Source organism: Borostomias antarcticus (assembly GCF_949987555.1).
Source record: "Borostomias antarcticus genome assembly, chromosome: 5".
In the NCBI taxonomy this organism is placed as follows: Eukaryota; Metazoa; Chordata; class Actinopteri; order Stomiiformes; family Stomiidae; genus Borostomias; species Borostomias antarcticus.
Window position 1 is genome coordinate 29,070,343 of NC_140238.1, and position 19,550 is coordinate 29,089,892.

General features: G+C 43.8%; 1 protein-coding gene across 1 annotated transcript; it reads left to right on the forward strand.

Annotated features, from left to right (window-relative positions):
* Nucleotides 1-616: 616 nt before the first annotated feature.
* cdc27 (cell division cycle 27) lies at nt 617-18,736 on the forward strand. The gene is made up of 19 exons (XM_084438058.1): nt 617-747; nt 1,759-1,834; nt 2,159-2,306; nt 2,458-2,583; nt 3,780-3,877; nt 4,048-4,217; nt 5,427-5,641; nt 5,839-5,950; nt 6,047-6,162; nt 6,440-6,539; nt 6,942-7,146; nt 13,904-14,076; nt 14,577-14,729; nt 14,894-15,102; nt 15,377-15,494; nt 16,392-16,520; nt 16,658-16,732; nt 16,857-17,019; nt 17,297-18,736. Exons 1-19 carry the CDS (start codon nt 721-723, stop codon nt 17,377-17,379), a joined length of 2,496 nt encoding a protein of 831 aa, XP_084294184.1. The 5' UTR covers nt 617-720; the 3' UTR covers nt 17,380-18,736.
* The last annotated feature ends 814 nt before the right edge of the window (nt 18,737-19,550 follow it).

A 19,550-nucleotide genomic window follows, 5' to 3' on the forward strand; every position in this document is an offset into this window, starting at 1 on the left:
AAACCAGTCTAGCACTGTGCCAGAAATTCCCAGCCAGTTTTCTAGTCGGCCTAGTAATATGTTGTGGTCAACCGTGTTGAATGCAGCGCTGAGATCCAGTAAGACTGAAATTTTAACCTTAACAAGAGCAGTCTCAGTGCTGTGGTGTGGTCGAAATCCTGACTGGAAGACATCAAAACAATTATTTGTGCCAGGAAGTTGTTCAGCTGTTGAAAAACTGCTTTTTCAATGATTTTACTTAAAAACAGGAGGTTTGATATGGACCTGTAATTGTTCATTTGTGAAGTGTCTAGATTATTCTTTTTTAAGAGTGGCTTGGCGACTTTTTCAATGATTTGAAAATGATCTGCCCACTCTACTGGAGTGTAACGAGTTGACAGTTCTTCTGATATCAGGCAACTGCAGTAGGCTACGTGGGTAGTGTCAGTGATTCCTAGTCACCCATAAACCCTAGGATAGTTAATGGGCCAACTAGTATTCATGTATTTATTTATGTATTTATTTTTAAATGTTTTTAGTTAGTTCATTCGCTTCTCCGTTTTTAGTGACCCTCGTGAGCTGCATTGCACTATTCGGATCTGTTCGGCAAGTTCCGTCATTACTCGGTAACGGTCGGTGTGTTCAAATCTTCGGAGCTACTTCTGGCCTGGATACTGAACAAGCTAAGAAAGGAACTGAAGAGAGAGGGAAACATACGAGGAGAAGGAGCCTGACAACGGAATGACGGTGCTGCAGGAACCTGTTCAGGTGATGAAGCCAACTAATGCCATATGTAGTAGGAGCGACATTTATTCAGGCCTACATTCTTTCCTCCCGGCCGGACTGATCGACTACTCACACGCCGAGGCCTGAAAACAAATGTACATTTAGCCCTGCTAACGTTAGCTAGCTAGCTTGCTTGTTAGTAACATTCCACAAATACTTGCATGAACTATCTAGAGAAAAATACAAAATTAGGCTTTGGTTTTAATTTTCAGTGTATACCACAATACGAGTCTGTCGATACAAACCGTAGACAGTCTGTAGACTGTCAATTTGATGAGCTCAATAGTTTAGCCGGTGCTTTCCCCTTGAATCCGCTTGTTTTGGACTAGCGGTGCTCAGCTAACACGGCTAGCAGGGCTCAGCTAACACGGCTAGCAGGAGCTACATTCAGCCAGTCTGCCAACGTCGTATGCTTTCGATTGATACCGTCAGCTGCCTAGCTAGCCAAATTGGGTAACTGGGCCTTTGAATTGGGAAGATAATATTTTGTGAATGGATCGGGCCCAGTAGACGAACTTGACTGGCTGGGTGGTTGCACTTGGATGTTGCTAGCGAGCTAGCTAGTTAGACCATGGTAGTAATACAAGCGAGCTACATAGCTAGTTACGTTAGAGTCAGTAGCTAGCGTTGGTATTGCTTTGTCAAACGTCAGTTAGCACTCATGTTGTATTGTCGGTTATAGTGATTAAGTTGGCACAACGTTAGCTGTCATCTAGCGTGACTGGCAAACGCTAGTATTTGACCTGTTGTATTTGATGTAACGTTAGCTAACGTTATTCACTCACAAAAAGAGCGTAGCGTTTTCCTACTATCGTTAGCACCAACGTTACACTGCTAATTAATGGAATCAGCTAGCTAATAAACAATCTTCTCAATTCAGTCTAGCCGTAAAACTCAGACGACAGACGTAGCTAGCTATACAAAGTATATTCATATTGGGATGACCATGTATGTAATGAATGACGTTGTGCTAACCCCCCCCCCCGTGTGTAGGCTGCTGTGTGGCAAGCACTAAACCACTATGCCTACCGAGATGCAGCGTTTCTGGCAGAGCGGTTGTATGCTGAAGGTAAATGCATCAAACTCATCCCCTGAGAGTATGTACTGTATCTCTCCATCCACCCATCACTAGTCACCTCTCCTGACAGCTGTCTGGAGGGCTTCATTCTCCACAGATCTGTCTAATGCCATGATGACTCTGTTCTACCTGACACAGCCCAATACACTGGCTTGATTTTTATACCACAACCCCATCACTATTGTAGGTTATTATGTGTGCATGTGTGTCTTTGCGCATGCATCTCTGTCCATGTGTGTAGCTAGTGTGTCCATGGGAGTATATTATAATTAAAGTGAGATCATGCTCATCCATGCTGCTGTGCTGTGTCCCCAGTGCATTCTGAGGAGGCTCTGTTCCTGTTAGCCACTTGCTACTACCGCTCTGGGAAGGCCTACAAGGCCTACCGTCTCCTTAAAGGGCACAGCTGCACCACACCACAATGCAAATACCTGCTGGCCAAATGCTGTGTGGATCTCAGCAAGTAAGCTGTAAACTATTGATCTCATTGGTAGTAATCTCGATGTCACATTGGGAGCAGATCGCACCCCATAGCAGTCATCACAAGGTTCCAGTATCAGAATGAGTGCCCCGCTGATGCTAGTGCTGGTTTGTGCACGTGTGTTTGTGTGCAGGCTGGCCGAGGGGGAGCAAATCCTGACTGGAGGGGTCTTGAACAAACAGAAGAGCCAGGAGGACATTGTCACAGAGTTTGGAGACTCGGCTTGTTTCACCCTGTCTTTGCTGGCACAGATATACTGGTATGATGGCCTATGCCCTTACACCGTAATAGAGCAATGTACTGGTTGCACATTTTTAAAGATGGATTAATAAGGCAATACACTGATCTACTGATGTCACTATGGCTTCTTTTTTTTTTTAAATAACCTCACTGGAGATCAACCTGAATTATGATGTAGTCTGCAGGTATAGGTGTTACTCAAGCTCTTGATTTTTACCAGTGTACCTGGAACATGTCATTACTGTTTGGCTATTGGAGGTCAGGTCATTAGAGTGTCCATTGGTTGTCCATAGCGAGTAGCAACCAGTATGAAATAATGTTTGAATATATTACAAGGATTGCTATAAGGTTGTCCTGAGTGAAGGACAATAGGAAAATGTTTTCATCAAAGTTAGTTTGTACTATTAAGAGCTGCTACTGGATGACTGGATTGACTAGGAAGGCATGGTAGCAGTGGGCCTGGGGCACAAATCACAGATCTGACATGAATAGACTGGCGTGTAGAGATGCACGTTTTCACATTTTCATGTTTAATCAAAAATAACCTTAAAGATGGAAGGTTGCATTTTTAGACAATTTCAAAAGAGGCTCTTATCTATTTGGTCTGATAACTTCCATAGTCCATCATTGTGAACTCCCATAGTCCATCATTGTGAACTCCCTTAGTCCATCGCTGTGAATAAATTGACATCCTTCCTGTCATGTATTAAATTAGCGGGCCAGAAAGACTAGACAGGCCAGCTTGCTACAGTAGCTCACTCTACTGCCGGAATGTTCCAAATCAGAGACTTGTGATCTCTGTGTTTGCGGTGCTCAGTGAAGTTTCTGTCTCTGGCAGTCTCCTTATGCAAGACAGTATGTGTTGCTGACATATACTTGAGTCAAAGGTTAGTTTAAATGTCAGCCTGTGTCTGCTTGATTGTGTCACTGCTGTATTCTGTCTGGGTCCTTAGCGTACACAGCAGCCTGACACCCCTGCTGATATTGCATCCCGTGAATTAGTGTATAATGTTTTTCCGACATTATACCTCACACTCTTTAGAATTCAAAGCTATGCATCTGATGATGTGAGGAGCTGATAGCTAGCAGTTAGCCTGGTGAAACGGGCTGACCGCTGCGCTTGTGTCTAGAGATCATGTGGGCTCCACAAGCTGAGCAGTAGTAGCAGAAAATCAGTCCTTTACTCCTCAATTGTGCTGTATTTCCTCTGGGTAGCAAAACGGACCGTCTGGCCAAGGGATCAGAGTGCTACCAGAAGAGCCTGAGTCTCAACCCCTTCCTCTGGTCCCCCTTTGAGTCTCTTTGTCAGATAGGTGAGTCTACCTGCTGACTGGAACAGACAGACAAACACACACACACAGTATTGCCACATAGGTGAGTCAATCAGCCACTGTTTACCCACCGAAACATCCTGCTGAGGTCCAACATTGTGGGTGAGGCATGTCTCATTTGTGTGTGTGTGCGCGTGGGTGTGGTGTTGCAGGTGAGCGTCCAGATCCAGAGCAGATCTTCAGACTCACGTCTCTTCAGAGTTTCAGCGGAGGGAGTGGAGCTCTGCCCCAGCCCCCTATAAGCCCCGCCCACACACCAAGCCACAACATGCTGCACCGCCAGGTGGACACAGTCCTAATGGAGACACCGCAGGACACATTGGTACACACACACACATACACACCCTGACCCACACACACCGATAACGCAACAAAACAGAAGGAACACATTGGGCCTCAGTCACCAGTATCATCCTTAATTCTGTTTATTTTCTTCCTAAGAACGTTTACCACCGGGTGAGTTCGCACCTGCCTTCTCATAATGATGTCATTGTTTCGTAAATTGAAAGAGCGCTACAGTTCTCCCGAATTAGCATAGGTAAACATTCCGCCAGCCCCATATAAGGGCATGGGACTAAAGGGCCGTGCGCAGATGTCTGTTCTCCGTATGAATACCTGTCACCCTCACCATTGACTATGCGTAATGGTTAAGGCGGTGTTGCGTCAAGTGCGTTGGCAAATCAAAGGACCTCAGATCGGATCCACTGTGGATTCGCCTACTCGTTTAGTGAACGCTGTATCAGGAGAAGGGCGCAGTTGAGCTGGACCAGCGCATCAGGGCTATTATTGGAAAGACAGCAGTCTCACTTTGTAAAATAATAAAAACAATTATTAAAAGATTTTACTAAATATATAAATATTATTGTATTCAAATCCTATAATATTATACAACTGTGGAATTGAAGTAAACGCCATCAGCGATGATTTTGCATGATCATCATGTCTTTCGCACGAATATGTCCGCACTGCTGTAGCCTGCTGTTCAGCGCTCGTAGAGTTCTGCCATGAACAAATCCCATATGTGAGAACATTGCCAGAATCGTTGTGGACACTCTTAAGTGGGGTTTAAGAAAGTGCTTCGTAATACGAACTTCTTAACTTCATGAATGAGGCCCGTTGTGCCTATCCTCTCCTCTGTACCCTCTAGGGATGTAACGATAACCAGTATAATGATAAACCGTGATTAAATTTGATCAAAGTAATCGCGATAAAATGATCATTAAAACCGTGTTTGATTGCCCCACTTTTGAAAAACTCACTGTAAATACTGTCCAGTCTCAAAGACACATTATTTTAGTGTTTATGCAACAAACAAAAAAAGTGCAGTGCTGCTAATTTTATTTGTGGTTTTCAATATAAAACTTATTTCAGCGTGTATTGGTAGTTTTAGAAAAATGTCAGCACATTTGACATTACCGTGATAACACTGATAACCGTGATAATTCTGGTCACTATAATCCTGATATCAAATTTTCACACCGTTGCATCTCTAGTACCCTCCAACCTCCCTCTCTTCCTCCCGTCCTTGTAGGAGCTGAACCGTCTGAACCTTGAGTCCTCCAACTCCAAGTACTCTTCTTTGACGTCTGACTCCACCATGTCCTACATCGACTCGTCTGTCATCTCCCCCGACACAGTCCCCCTGGGCACGGCAGGGTCCCTGCTCTCCAAACAGACTCAGAACAAACCCAAGAGTGGGCGCTCTCTCCTCGGAGGCCCTGCCACGCTCAGCCCCCTCACGCCCAGGTAAAACACACACACACACACACACACACACACACACACACTGGTGAGTGGCTCTGCTGTACTCACCCCCTTACACTGAGGTAACACAGTGTCATACACACGCAATCACCTCTGGATGATAAACTGAGCTGAGCTTGTGAGACTTGTGAATGATGGCTCATGGGCATGTGAATGTTTCTCTGTGATCATTATTACAGTTTTGGGATCTTGCCCCTGGAGCCAAGCCCAGGAGACCCCTCGTATCTACAAAACTACAGTCATAGTGGCTCAGGAATGGAGCCCCCTCCATCTGGAGCACCACCAAAGAAGGTAAATGCACACGCGCGCACACACACACACACAGGCCCAATTTGGTTAAAATAAACACGCTGTATATCTCTCTCTCTTCCTCCCTCCTCTCTTCAGTCTGTAGCTCGTATCAGCCAGGTGGGGACCAAGTCAGTTTTCTCTCAGAGTGGTAACAGCAGAGAGGTCCTCCCCATTCCCTTTAACCAGACACAGACCACTGCTCCCCAGACCAGGTCTGTACCCCCCCCACCTAGCAGCATTAATCTGGGGTGTGCTATCGGTCACTCGCCGTTTATTTTCACAGTACTGAAACCGTGTGTGTGTGTGTGTGTGTGTGTGTGTGTGTGTGTGTGTGTGTGTGTGTGTGTGTGTGTGTGTGTGTGTGTGTGTGTGTGTGTGTGTGTGTGTGTGTGTGTGTGTGTGTGTGTGTGTGTGTGTGTGTGTGTGTGTGTGTGTGTGTGTGTGTGTGTGTGTGTGTGTGTGTGTGTGTGCGTGCGTGCGTGCGTGCAGTACAACAACTCAAGTGCTGAGCCCCACCATCGCTGCCCCCCCAAATGTGCAGCCCAGACGGAGCTCCCGCCTCTTCACCAGTGCCAGTTCTACCGCCAAGGTACGGAGCCACTTATTGTATACCCTGTCCTACCTGTCTCTCACTCCTGCCCGTCTAACTCATGTCCTGCCTGTCTGACCTCTGTCCTCCTACCTGTCTAACTCCTGTCATACCTGTCTCACGTCTGTCCTACCTGTCTAACACTTGTCCCGCCTTTCTAACACATGTCCCACGGTGTCTCACACTCGTCCTGCCCTACTTATCTCACACTCGTCCTGCTTGCTAGTCTCATCTCCGTCCTACCTGTCTCACACTTGTCCTGCCTGTTTCATAATTGTCCTACCTGTGTCAACTGTCCTACCTGTCTCACACTCATCCTGCCTGTGCCCATCTCTGTCCTATATGTCTCATCTCTGTCCTGCCTGTCTCACGTCTGTCCTACCTGTCTCTCACCCTCTACAGGAGAACAGTAAGAAGCTGAAGATGAAGTTCCCCACTAAGATCCCCAACAGAAAGACCAAGTCAAAGACGGGCAAGGCTGGCATCACGCCCTCCAACCTCAACGAAAGCATTGAGATCCTCAAGCTGGACTCCTCCATGACAGAGGGCAAAGGCAGCCTGGGCTCTTCCCAGTTCATGGCCTTCAGCCTACAGAAGGCTGCTGCAGGTACAATGCGTCATATACCTCCTTTCTCTACCACTGACCGCCCTGGCCGTAGGTATGTAGGAGGGAAAGACAGCCTGCCCCCGCCTACCCCCAGTACCAGGCTTTCGGTTAACCCCTTGCCTCTATACTGTATTCTACATTGGATACATAATAGCGATGCGAGCCACACTGTTTTTTGCTAGTCGACTTGTCGGTTTACTGACTAGTCGTTTTGTGTGTGTTTTAAAAAAAAGATTCTGATGTAGACCTATCGTCTTTAAAAAAAAAAAAAAACACACTTGGTATGTTATATGGCTTAATCAACATTGGTGAAATTGGCAAACAATTGTAGCAGCACGTCAAGAAATGCAAAATCAAGATCTTTTAATGTTATAGCTAGCTGCTTCAGTTATTATGGTAGCATAACTTGCTTGCTAGCTAACATATGTTCTAGCTCATATTAAATGTATTGTTTTCTCCACTCTGGGGCAGGGGTCGAAATTAACTTTATAACACACCAGCCAAATGTCTGGCAGATTAAAAAATCTACCCACTAAACCTTTTTTTTACCAGCCAAAAAATGTATATAACACACAGCCTTTTTGTGTCACATATACATACAGTACATTAATCCACACAATAACACATTATGGTGGTGGTGCAAAAAACAGTGATCAGAGCAGATTGTAGGTGAAAAATAATTGTATTTTTGAATAAAAGGTTATATAGAACAATGCAACAAAGCAATCTGCAACAAAATATTAACATAGGAATATGCATTTAACTCATATTACACGTTTATAAAAGTGTTTAATAATAATAATTATATAATGATAATAATAATAATTATTATTATTATTATTATATAATAATTTTCATCATGAACATGAGGCATTTTGGTGCTATCTGAGATTATAAAACATTTTTAGGCTATTGAGGAAAGCTTGAATTGGGTCTAAACTATGGAATGCATTTATTCAGTTCAGCCTGACCACAAGCAATGATGAAATGATGAGTCACCTAATTGTAGTTTTGTTATGTAATTCATAATTCATTCAGGATACCACAGGAGGCAGGGAGAGTGCAGATGGAAGTGAGTGAAGCACAACAGAATTTTCTCATTTGATATTTGCATGGGTGACATCACTACTCAGGGATAAAATGACCGTATGAGTATTGTCAATTTAAATCTTGCTAAAAAGTGAACTTCATGCAGGAAATACCAGTCATTGAGGCAGAGACAGAGAGGCAGAGACAGACAGACAGGTAAGAGTTCATACTATAGTCAGGATTCCCATGGTCTTCACATTTTTACATTTTCAGCCCTGGGGATGGTATGGAAAGTAAGAGCCTACAGTACATGTCCATAGTGGATAAAAAAAAAAGTAACTTTCAATTGCAATTGCTTTTTTACAAACATAAAATGAATCCCCTTATTTTGGTGCAATCTGAAATTATAAAACATTTTAAGGTATTAGGGAAAATGTGTGTGCTAGGTCTACAACTATGGAATGGGCTGCGGATTGGACCTCTTTAACATGCATGTTTCTGATATTTTGTCCACTGTGTTTTATTTTATTTTATTGAGTGCACAGGCATGGCAATAACCTTAAAGGTTCAGTGTGCTGTTTGGCTCAGATGCCCTTTTTTTAAAATTCTTATTAGATCCCAACAGCAATAAAAAAAATACAGTGCTCTGACCTAAAAATGAAATAAACCTCTAATCTGTGGAAGTTGCAGGACTGTAATAAGCACCTCCAATCATCCGAGTTGTCAAATTGAAATGATTGGATAGCTTATCTGCCTATTATCTAGGGATTGCATTCGGTAGTGATCTCAAGATTTGATTCTTGGGGTCACGATCCAAATTCGAAATGATTATCGATGTGATGGATTATAATTTTCTATGACTTTTTCACCATTGGAGTAGAGTAACACATTAAATACAGCCCAAGTACCAAATTATTGCACTTCTGCATTTTACATTCATATACATGTAGTAAGAAATACTTGCATGTTATAAGAAATACTTGCAGCTCAAACGTGAGAGCAATGCCACACGTACATTTTTATACAATACATTTTATATAGTACATACAGTACATATTTGAAATGAAATAAATATTAATAACAATAATGAAGCGTATTAACAAATAAGCATTTAAGGTTATAATAACATAGCCTTGCTTTTTGGGGCCCGATCTAGGGTCTAAGCAGAAGGCAGTAGGGTGCGGGATGCTGGGAATTATCAATGCATGTGATGGAAGAATGCACCACATGTGATGGAAGAATGCACCGCACATGTGATGGAAGAATACACAGTGCAGGGTTGAAATTCAACTGACGTTGCATAAATGGTTGTTTTAACCAAGATGCTGCAAGATCTAGAATTGCATGTTATGTTTTGTTTCCCAACTACATTTCAACTACATTTACAAGAATGTAATTTTGCTACAAAATTCCCGAGCTTAATTTCCCATGGTAAATTTCCGGAAAGTTTCATTGCATTTTTTCGCCACTTTGCAAACCAACACAAGATGTGCCAGGAAAAGAACAGGAGTCTAGATCTGCATTAGATATGTAGACCATGATTTGGTCCCACAAAAATAAAAAATAATAATGTTGGTGTCGTAACGAGCAGCATCAAGGACTGGAAAAGGCATTTGTGCCATTGCTTTAGCAAGGCATGTTTATTTATATAGCACCTTTCAGGAGCAAGACAATTCAAAGTGCTTTACATGAGACATTAAAAGCTAAAGTGCAAGAAACACATAAAAGGATGAATGAATAATTATTTGATTTAATAAAAAGCAGCGGCAAAAAAAAAGTCTTCAGTCTTGATTTAAAAGAACTGAGAGTTGCAGCAGACCTGCAGTTTTCTGGAAGTTTGTTCCAGATACTGTATTGTATGTGGAGCATAAAAACTGAAAGCTGCTTCTCCATGTTTTGTTTTAACTGACAGAAAGCAGGCCTGTGCCAGATGACCTGAGAGGTCTGGATGGTTCATAACATAGCAGCAGATCAGAAATACATTTTGGCCCTAAACCATTCAGTGCTTTATAAACCAACAGCAGTATTTTAAAGTAAATTCTTTGACAGACAGGAAGCCAGTGTAAAGACCTCAGAACTGGAGTGATGTGATCCACTTTCTGAGTCTTAACTGGGGACTCAAGCAGCAGCTGTCTGATCGATTTTTTTAGAGACCTGTAAACACCGTTACAGTAGTCGAGTCTACTGAAGATAGATTCATGGACAAGGTTTTCCAGATCCTGGACATAAATCCTTTAATCCTTGATATATTCTTCAGGTGTTAGTAGGCTGACTTTGTAATTGTCTTAATGTGACTGTTGAAATTCAGGTCTGCTACTACACAAGATTTCTGTCTTCGTTTGTGGTTTTTAGCATTACTCATTGGAGTTGAGCGCTGACTTTTAATCGTTTTTCTTTGGCTCCAAAGACAATTACAGTACTTCAGTTTTATTTTTGTTTTGTTGAAGAAAGTTCTGGCACATCCAATCGTTGATTTGTTCTATGCACTTACTCAGCGCTTGTATAGGATTATAGTCACCTGGTGATATGCTGATATACATTTGTGTGTCGTCTGCGTAGCTATGTAACATGGGAGCATGTAAATGTTGAACAGAAGAGGCCCCAGAATGGAGCCTTGGGGAACTCCATGGGTAATTTTTGTCCGCTCAGATTTGTAATTGCCTATAGACACAAAGTAGTACCGGTCCTTCAAGTAGGATTCAAAGCAGTCTAGCACTGTGCCAGAAATTTCCAGCCAATTTTCCAGTCGGCCTAGTAATATGTTGTGGTCAATCGTGTCGAATGCAGCGCTGAGATCCAGTAATTAAAATCATCAGTTTTAGTGTCAAATGCGGGGGATTGTGTATATGGAATGAGTTGGATGACAACATTAAGAGATCTCAATCCATCCAATCCTAAAAAAGCAATTTCTGTCTACATATAATTTACTGACGTTCCTTGCTGCTGGGTGGTGGCTCGCTGCGGTATCCTTGGGGCTGAGATACTGCAGTGAAACTACCAGGGACTGTTCCGTCTTCTCTGTCCTGTCTTGTCATTGTGACTGTTTTTTTGTACTGTCATGCTCTTATGTTTGTTTTTGTTTTGTTTGAATGTGAAGGTCCCCCGTCTAAAAGCAGCATTTGCAGCTTACTTGGGGCTTCCCTTTTCCTTCATGGACATCCACTATTTCTGATCATTTGTACACCTGCTCATTTTGTAAGTGTTACAAAAATGATGTTTCTCCATGATGAATAAATAATATCGTATCGTATCTAGGGATGTGCACGGTTAACCGATTTCTCGAGTACCCGAGTAGGCAATCTGCTAGTCGGAAAATAAATACTACTCGGTTAATCTAAAGGCTATACAATATGGCATGTTTGGCCGTGAAAGCGCGCATTTCTGAGCGCCTGTGCCCTTGTTACCAAAGAGGATAGAGAAAAGCGTGGAGAAAAGCGTTGTATACGGAGTCTTTTTTCGAGCGCTCCGGCGTTTTGAAAACATTGCAATCTCAACTTTTCAGAAAGGTGCTGCCAACATCACTGCGGCTCTTTCAGGCAACCGATGATCAGATATTAGATAGGACTCGTCAGCTGTCTGGGGATCCCGGGGGAACCCCTGCCTGGCTATTAAACGGAATATCTGAAAGTGCACCGATCGTAAAAATAATAAATGCAGCCAAGCTGTCAGGGTGCAGTGATGACTGATTACTAGTTGACTACTGTCTAGCCAGCTAACTGGTTACGTTTTAAAAGCTATATTTATTTACATGGACACAGTTCTTGGGTGCAAAGTTACGTGGTCACAAAAACTAGCAATAATTAGCCCATGGGCTTGCTAATGCTAGCTGTCCATGGTTTGGTTTTCCATACTGTTAAGCATTTTCGGATCAAACTACACCGTGGTTTTGCATAGTGTTAAAGCATTTTATGGATGGAGCCTCGGACTTTCAAACCTGTTACAGCGTAGGTAGCCTATGAGAGAACTATAGACTTAAGCCTGTATACAGTATATGCCACTTCATTTGTTTTGTTTTGACAATTAAACGCTGGTACCGGGTCTCTGATGTTGTTTATCTGCATACTGTGCATAGTAGGCAGTGGTGTGAGTGGACTTTGTACTCTGGCTCCACGCAGCACTCCCATCATTTTGCGGTAGTCTAATCATGTTGGTAATGAGCCCTGAGGTGGTGCTGAAAAAGACAGCGAGTACAAGCACAGCACAGGTCCATGCGCGTATAGCCTACTCCTATAGTTTTCCAGCCTGCTATACATAAATATTGAATGAATAGGCCTGTTGTTCAATAAATCTATTTAGTTTTGCATGGACATTTCTCTAATGAAGGCTTGACGCCAAAACATCCATTATTGTCCAATAAATTGGAAATAGGCAGTGAGTGCCGCGGTGCTTTTTAGATAACGCTAAAAATTAAATCACTTGTTATCCGGCAATCGGCAGTAAAGGCTTGGTTTAATACTTAATTTATATTAGTAAATATATAGGCTTAATAGGCTATGAGCTGGGCAGTGCATCCACATTAAAAGGCTGCGTTTTTCGATTCCGATAGCTTCATGAAAACCTGTGGGTTATTCAATCTGATGATAAGTAATGCAACCACACATCAGCTTTTAAATATGTTTATTTGCAAGGGCATGGACGAGACATGAAAGCACCGCCACGGTAATAATGGCGGAAAAAAACGTATTCAAAATCATCAGAAACTGCACAATACAAAACGCTCAAGCATTTGTGCCCAACAAGATGGACAGTTGGGCACAAGGCCATTGCCTCAGTCATTGACTAATATGCTTCTGTGCTGGACAGTCTAGAGCAGATGGCCTTAGGTACAGCCGATACATCAACTAAGGCAGATTGTTGGCAGGTTGTGGGACAGGTTTCGTGCAACTGTGCTGGGTTTTCAAACTATAAATATTTTAAAGCAATACAGAATGCCTGAGAGCCTTACTGCATTATATTCCATATTTTGAATTGTTACCTGGTGCATGAATTTTGTGTTTTCCTTCACATAAATAAAGACACTACCACCACAAATTGAGAAAAGAAAAGGCACAGATTGGTGCATAAAAAGTAACCAGAATGCAGGAAATTAAGGGATCGACGCTCACAGTTTCCTGGGGGAGGACCCCCAGACCCCACACTTAATATGCCCCCCATGTTCAAACAATACCTACGCCACTGCTCGGTGGGGCTATCAACTGTGCTCTGAAATTATATTCGACTTTCTATCTTAAATATTTTCCGAAAATCTAATATATTCGATTATTGGTATTATAATTTTTCATCGAAAATGAGGCATACAATGAACTGCAAGTACCAGTTCTAACCACAAGAGGGCGCTCGCCGCCTACTAAACTTTCGTGTCCGTGTGTTCACGGGATTCAAGTATTTAAGTAACTAATACCCAGTCAACAATAATTCTCCCACTACTACCACCTCACTACGAGCCTACAGGTAGAGTAGGTAGGACAAGTAGGTCAGTGGGTTCCAGTCCCTCTGAAGACCTACAGGTAGAAGAAGAGGTCGGTGGGTGGGTTCCAGTCCCTCAGAAGGCCGCAGCTACCTCAGACCACCCTGTACTGAACCTGACACCTCAACCAGGGACAACTTTGACACAACCATTGTACCTCCTCAACCATTCTCCGTACACATAATGTAGTAGTAGTAGCTAACCATTAACTATTTCTGTGTGTTTGTGTGCGTGCCTGCGCAATGTGCGTCTTTCTCTCAGATGGTCTAATGACTCTGATGCGGGATATTGGCCGTGGCTACGTGGCTCTATGCTCCTACAACTGCAAGGAGGCCATCAGCATCCTGAGCCAGCTGCCCTCCCACCACTACAACACTGGCTGGGTGCTGGGACAGATAGGCAGGGCTCACTTCGAACTGGCCGAGTACATGCAGGTAAGGTCTGGAACAGTACTCTGGACATCAGTGTTTACCTGAGGAAGGGTGTAGGAGTTAGGGTTAGTTAGTCAGTAGAAGCCCAGAGGCAGGGAGCTAAGACACTACTAGACTTCAGTGTAGTATTTACCTGGGGAGATAGACAGTCTTGCTTACAGATAAGACTAGCCTACCTCCCATTTCTACAGTGTCTGGGGCTTCAGATAAAACACGTTTGTCACACAATTGTAGGCGTAATTGGATTTACCTCAGGATAGGGGTAGTCAGGCTAGCTTGCTGCTTTTTTTTTTTTTTTTTTTTTTTAATTCTTTTTTTTTGTCTACTTACTACTTTTCCACCACTGCTTGACTGGATGAAAACCCCCAGAATACCGGCCTGTTAACAGGCTGGTATGATCTTAATCCCTGTAATCAGACTAGAGTCGTCATGAATGAAGGTCGTCTTAGGTGTGTCCACCTAACCACCGCCCCTCCCCCCTGCCCTCCCCTCCCCTCCCCCAGGCGGAGCGTATCTTCTCAGAGGTGCGTCGTATCGAGAGCTACCGAGTGGAGGGTATGGAAATCTACTCCACCACGTTGTGGCACCTGCAGAAGGACGTGGCGCTCTCGGCCCTCTCCAAAGACCTCACAGACATGGATAAGAACTCACCTGAGGTACCACACACACACACACATTCTTCCTGCATTCTTCCTGTCATAAGTGAAGAATCTATGGCATGTTTATGACTTTTTGTTGCCCCCTCTCTCTTCACTCCTCCCCATTCCCGCATCTCTCTTCTCTCTCTCCTCCCCTGCCTCACCCCTCTCTACCTCCCCAGCCGTGGTGCGTAGCAGGGAACTGTTTCAGTCTGCAGAGGGAACATGACATCGCCATTAAGTTCTTCCAGCGTGCCATCCAGGTGGACCCCGGCTTCGCCTACGCCTACACGCTGTTGGGACACGAATTTGTCTTGACTGAGGAGCTGGAGAAGGCTCTGGCCTGCTTCAGGAACGCCATCCGCGTCAACACACGTCACTACAACGCCTGGTACAATATATATACTTGCTCAACATTCACTGCTGTCACTTTCATTACCAGCAGGCTCAACACACAGCAATGTAGCGCCTGGTCTGTGGTCTGAATATATACATTGCATTAACAAAAATACCATGGGCTGAGAGACTGGCATTGTCTCCTTCTGATTCTCTTCTCTCTCCCTCACCTTTTCTTCTTTCTCTTTCTCTCTCTCTCTCTCTCTCTCTCTCTCTCTCTCTCTCTCTCTCTTCCTACTTATCCATCCCATGTCCCTCTCTGTCTCCAGGTATGGCTTGGGGATGATCTACTACAAGCAGGAGAAGTTCAACCTGGCTGAGATTCACTTCAAGAAGGCCTTGAGCATCAACCCTCAGAGCTCTGTGCTGCTCTGCCACATCGGAGTGGTCAGTTACTTCAGCCCTGTGTTGTGCCTAGCGCTGTTGCTAGCATTATTAGTACAGATGTTCCAATGCCACTTTTTCACTTCCAATACTTGGGCTTTGGGTATCTTTGATACCGATCTCAATCTGATATTTTTTATTTATTTTTTACTCTCAAATAATAATAGAGCTGTACCTGACTGCCAGTTGAATCGAATTTGCCTGTTCAAACCAGAGATTCTACTATTTGTTCCACTTGTTGTTGTTTTTTCTTCATATGCCTAGGCCAAGGGACTAGCCTGGCACTCAGACTGAAATTTCAAAAATTCTGATTTAAGGGCTGGAGCCATGCTAAGGGGACTCCCGCGGTAGTCGGGACAGCTGTCAAACTTTAAACTCAAACTCACAGGCACAATAAAAAAACACCCATTTTTCTTGCAAAACATGCATCATCTAGCCATTGTCTATCGACTTTGGATGCCCCCATATTTGTTGGCAGTGTTTCCCATAGCCTACATTAGGGTTGGGCGATTTGATGAGTCTTCCTCCTCGCGGCCGTTAGAGCTCAGTCTGTCCTTAGTTAATACAAGATTGATCTAGGGAAGCAGTTTTGTGTTGTGATATTTATCACGTTTGAGAAATGCACGGGGTTGCTGACGCATAGTAGGCTATATAGGCGAATATATAGCGGAAAGGAGAGTGTCGTGAGTGAGTGATACGCTGCGCAGATCAGAGTCTATTTTCTTCTCCCCTCTCATCTCCGATCCAGCATTCTGAGCCAGTATCAGACATCCATTAATATTAGTAGTAGAAATCTCGGCAGGTAGCTTCAGCTTTCGGTATTGTTTTTAGTAGTTAGCCTTCAGTTCTGTCGTTGGCATTAGCATCATCTTAAGGACTCTGGTGCTTTGTGCGGTGCAGGTGCAGCATGCGCTGAAAAAATCGGACCACGCCCTTGAGACCCTGAACAGAGCCATCAACATAGACCCCAAGAATCCTCTATGCAAGTTCCACAGGGCCTCCATCCTCTTCGCCAATGAGAAGTACAAGGTAACTTCTCCTCGCTGTGGCATGTAACACCGATGCTACCTGACAGGGAGCTGGTCTTGAGACATAATCTAGCATTTCATTGGTTAGAGAGTATCTGTGAGTGATTCCATTGAGTAACTGTTGACCTTCTCTTCCAGGCTGCTCTTCAGGAATTGGAGGAGCTGAAACAGATCGTGCCCAAAGAGTCCCTTGTTTACTTTCTAATAGGAAAGGTAAGGAGCTGTACCCCTGCCTTCAACTGAAAAAGTAGCTATGCACAAGAACCTGATGTATCCTTGGTATTATGATTGTGAATCGTTATGAAAAACTTCTGCTGTGTGTGTGTGTGTGTCTTAGGTGTATAAGAAGCTGGGCCAGACCCATCTGGCTCTGATGAACTTCTCCTGGGCTATGGACCTGGACCCTAAAGGAGCCAACAACCAGATCAAAGAGGCCATCGACAAGAGATACCTGCCTGACGATGAAGAGCCTGTCACTGAAGACTTCCCTTATGACTCAGGTACCAGTAACTCAGGAACCAAGCACTGACACTACACCCTAAACACTATGCCCTACAACGCAGTCATAGTGGTAGTTTTAAAACTACATGCTACACACGCATTTACTAGTGTCGTAACCTACACCCTAGTACCTTTACGTTATCGTAGTGTTAAGATACAAAAGTGCCACACCCTGAACTCTTTGTAGTTGTCAGGATGGTATTAAACCTTGTCTATATTGTGGAGTTCTCCTAGTTCTTGTTTAACCTCTGACTGCTGGGTTGTTTCTCCCTGCAGCGGAGGTGGAGGAGTCCCAGGAAAGCAGTATGACGGATGCCGACGACGCACAGCTGCACGCCGAGAGCGATGAGGTCCTGTAGCCCCGCCCCTGCCTCCCTGGACTGTAACCATGCCAACATGGAGCCACCTGACTCCGCTATTTAGAAAACAAAGAGGAAGAAGAATGAAAAAGGAAAACGAACTGCTGCTAATCCAGTACCTCTGAATCTCTGTGTCATCATCATCATCTACTATCTCTTGGTTTGTCCCCCCACCCTCCTCCTTTTCCCAACCCCAGACTCGCCCCATCATGCCTTAGCCCTCACTGGCCTATCACCTTCCTGCCCCGCCCCTGAAGCCTCATCAGGCTGGTTGTTATTGGTTTATTTCTCCCCCTGGTTTCTAAGTGCTGATTGGCCTTTTTATTCATTGGCAGATATCACTTTGACTTCCCTGGCGCTGAAGAGAACCCTTGATGGAAGTCCCTGTCTTAAATGTTTAGTTTTTTTATGTTATTTTTTCATCATAACTCTGAATAAACACTTGTGTAATAGCCTGTAGCTCTCTGGTTTCTCTCTCCTGATTGGTCAACTACTGTGCAGGGAGCAGAAGTCAAGCAGATGGTTCATATTATTACGGCCATTGGCTAGCTGACCTCAGTCTTTCAGAACCATTGACTAGCTTTCCTTGGCCTATCAGAGCTGTTGGCCCACCAGAGCTTTAGCGGAGTCAGTTGCTGACACAGACCTGACATCTGGCGGGGCTAGATGTCTCAACCACATACAGAGGAATGAAAAGGCATCTTGAACCACACTTGTTGGAAGAAGTGCCTCTTCTTTACAGCGAGAATCCAGTGGTCGATAGGCGAGTGAGTGCATGTGTGTGTATGGGTGGAAGGTTCCCCGGACGCGATGCATGAAGTCCTCTTGCTCCACTGGAGGGGCCTGGACGGTCAAACACTGATGATGTGGAGTTCTGGTTTCAACTATTTAAAAATGTCCTTTATAGGTGTCAAGTTGACTGGGATCTGATTCATAGCACTGACAGATAAGTCTGTCCAATGGCTTAGATAATCAGTGAATCAGGGCAGAATCAGCTAATTGCCAAGGTTAAAAACCATAACTCCCATCAAGCCCAGGCCAGATGTCAAACTTATCCCTGGAATTCAAGTCATCACTGGTTTGGTAGTATGTGGCACAGTTAGATCATTCAAACTTTGTCACCTTGACTATTAAACTACCCTACATGTCTTGGAAACCCCTATTGATTACTTGTGTGTGTGTGTATCCTACATGTGTGCTTCTGTCTGACTTAAAAGAGAGAAAGGCCAATCCTGTGAAATGCCACATGAAGACATTTTGCCCCATATCAAGGAATGGAGATGCCTTTCGTAACTTTTGGTGCTTTTTTTCTAAGGCATACGGTGATATATCAGTGAACTATGGCCTCTGCACAGTCAGGTCATGACACTTTCATTTTGCAAGTACATCTGTGTCTTAATTTAAAAACTGTAATAGAGAGAATGTCTATTCATGTATATGTGTAATTCATTTTAAAGTATGGAAACTAGAATAAACACATTTGAACAAGCTCTATCTCTTGGGTCTGTGTTCCATTGTAAAGTGTGTGAGGCTATAACCTGGCTGTATATGTTTCAGGAACAGCTAGCCAGTACGTCCACATAAATATGGATACTGTATAAGCCTACATAAATGTCCTGTACACAAGTTAGAGAGGGGGTGGGGGGGTGAACAACAAGTAATACACCAGGGAGTGATGGATTGCATGTCCTGATAACAAGCAAACAGTAACGTAAAAGTGGACAGATTATCTGGGCTAGAGTTAACCCTGACACCTGGACAGAGACAGGAAAGCATTGGTCTGGTCTGATTGATGCATTATTACTGGGCTGGACAACAAAGTGGATATTACAGGACAGTGTGCGTGTCTGATAATGTTTTCTACGGTGATTATCTTATATTATTCTTAACGTCCAAGAGGAAGGGGCCGGAGGATAATTTAGGACCTGAAAACCATCATCCTACCAATGATCATCCACACATGACTGTGAACATATTCTGTGTGTTGTTATGTAGCCTAACACTGCTTTGGGCTGAGGGAATGAGTTCACACGGATTCATGCGAATTGACGAAGTTACTGTCAGATCTGCTGTGGTCTCGTGATTCTACTATGTTAGATAAGCCTAGACAACGGTGCCAATGTTTAGCCTACTGCTCAGTATTATTGACAACTGCAGTTGAACAGTGAGAC

Bases quoted from the DNA above. Each gene is read 5' to 3' on its own strand.
- cdc27 (XM_084438058.1), top strand. From the start codon at position 721: ATGACGGTGCTGCAGGAACCTGTTCAG. The intron at 15,103-15,376 runs GTACAATATATA...CTCTGTCTCCAG, and splicing joins ACACGTCACTACAACGCCTG to GTATGGCTTGGGGATGATCT. The intron at 17,020-17,296 runs GTACCAGTAACT...TTCTCCCTGCAG, and splicing joins AGACTTCCCTTATGACTCAG to CGGAGGTGGAGGAGTCCCAG.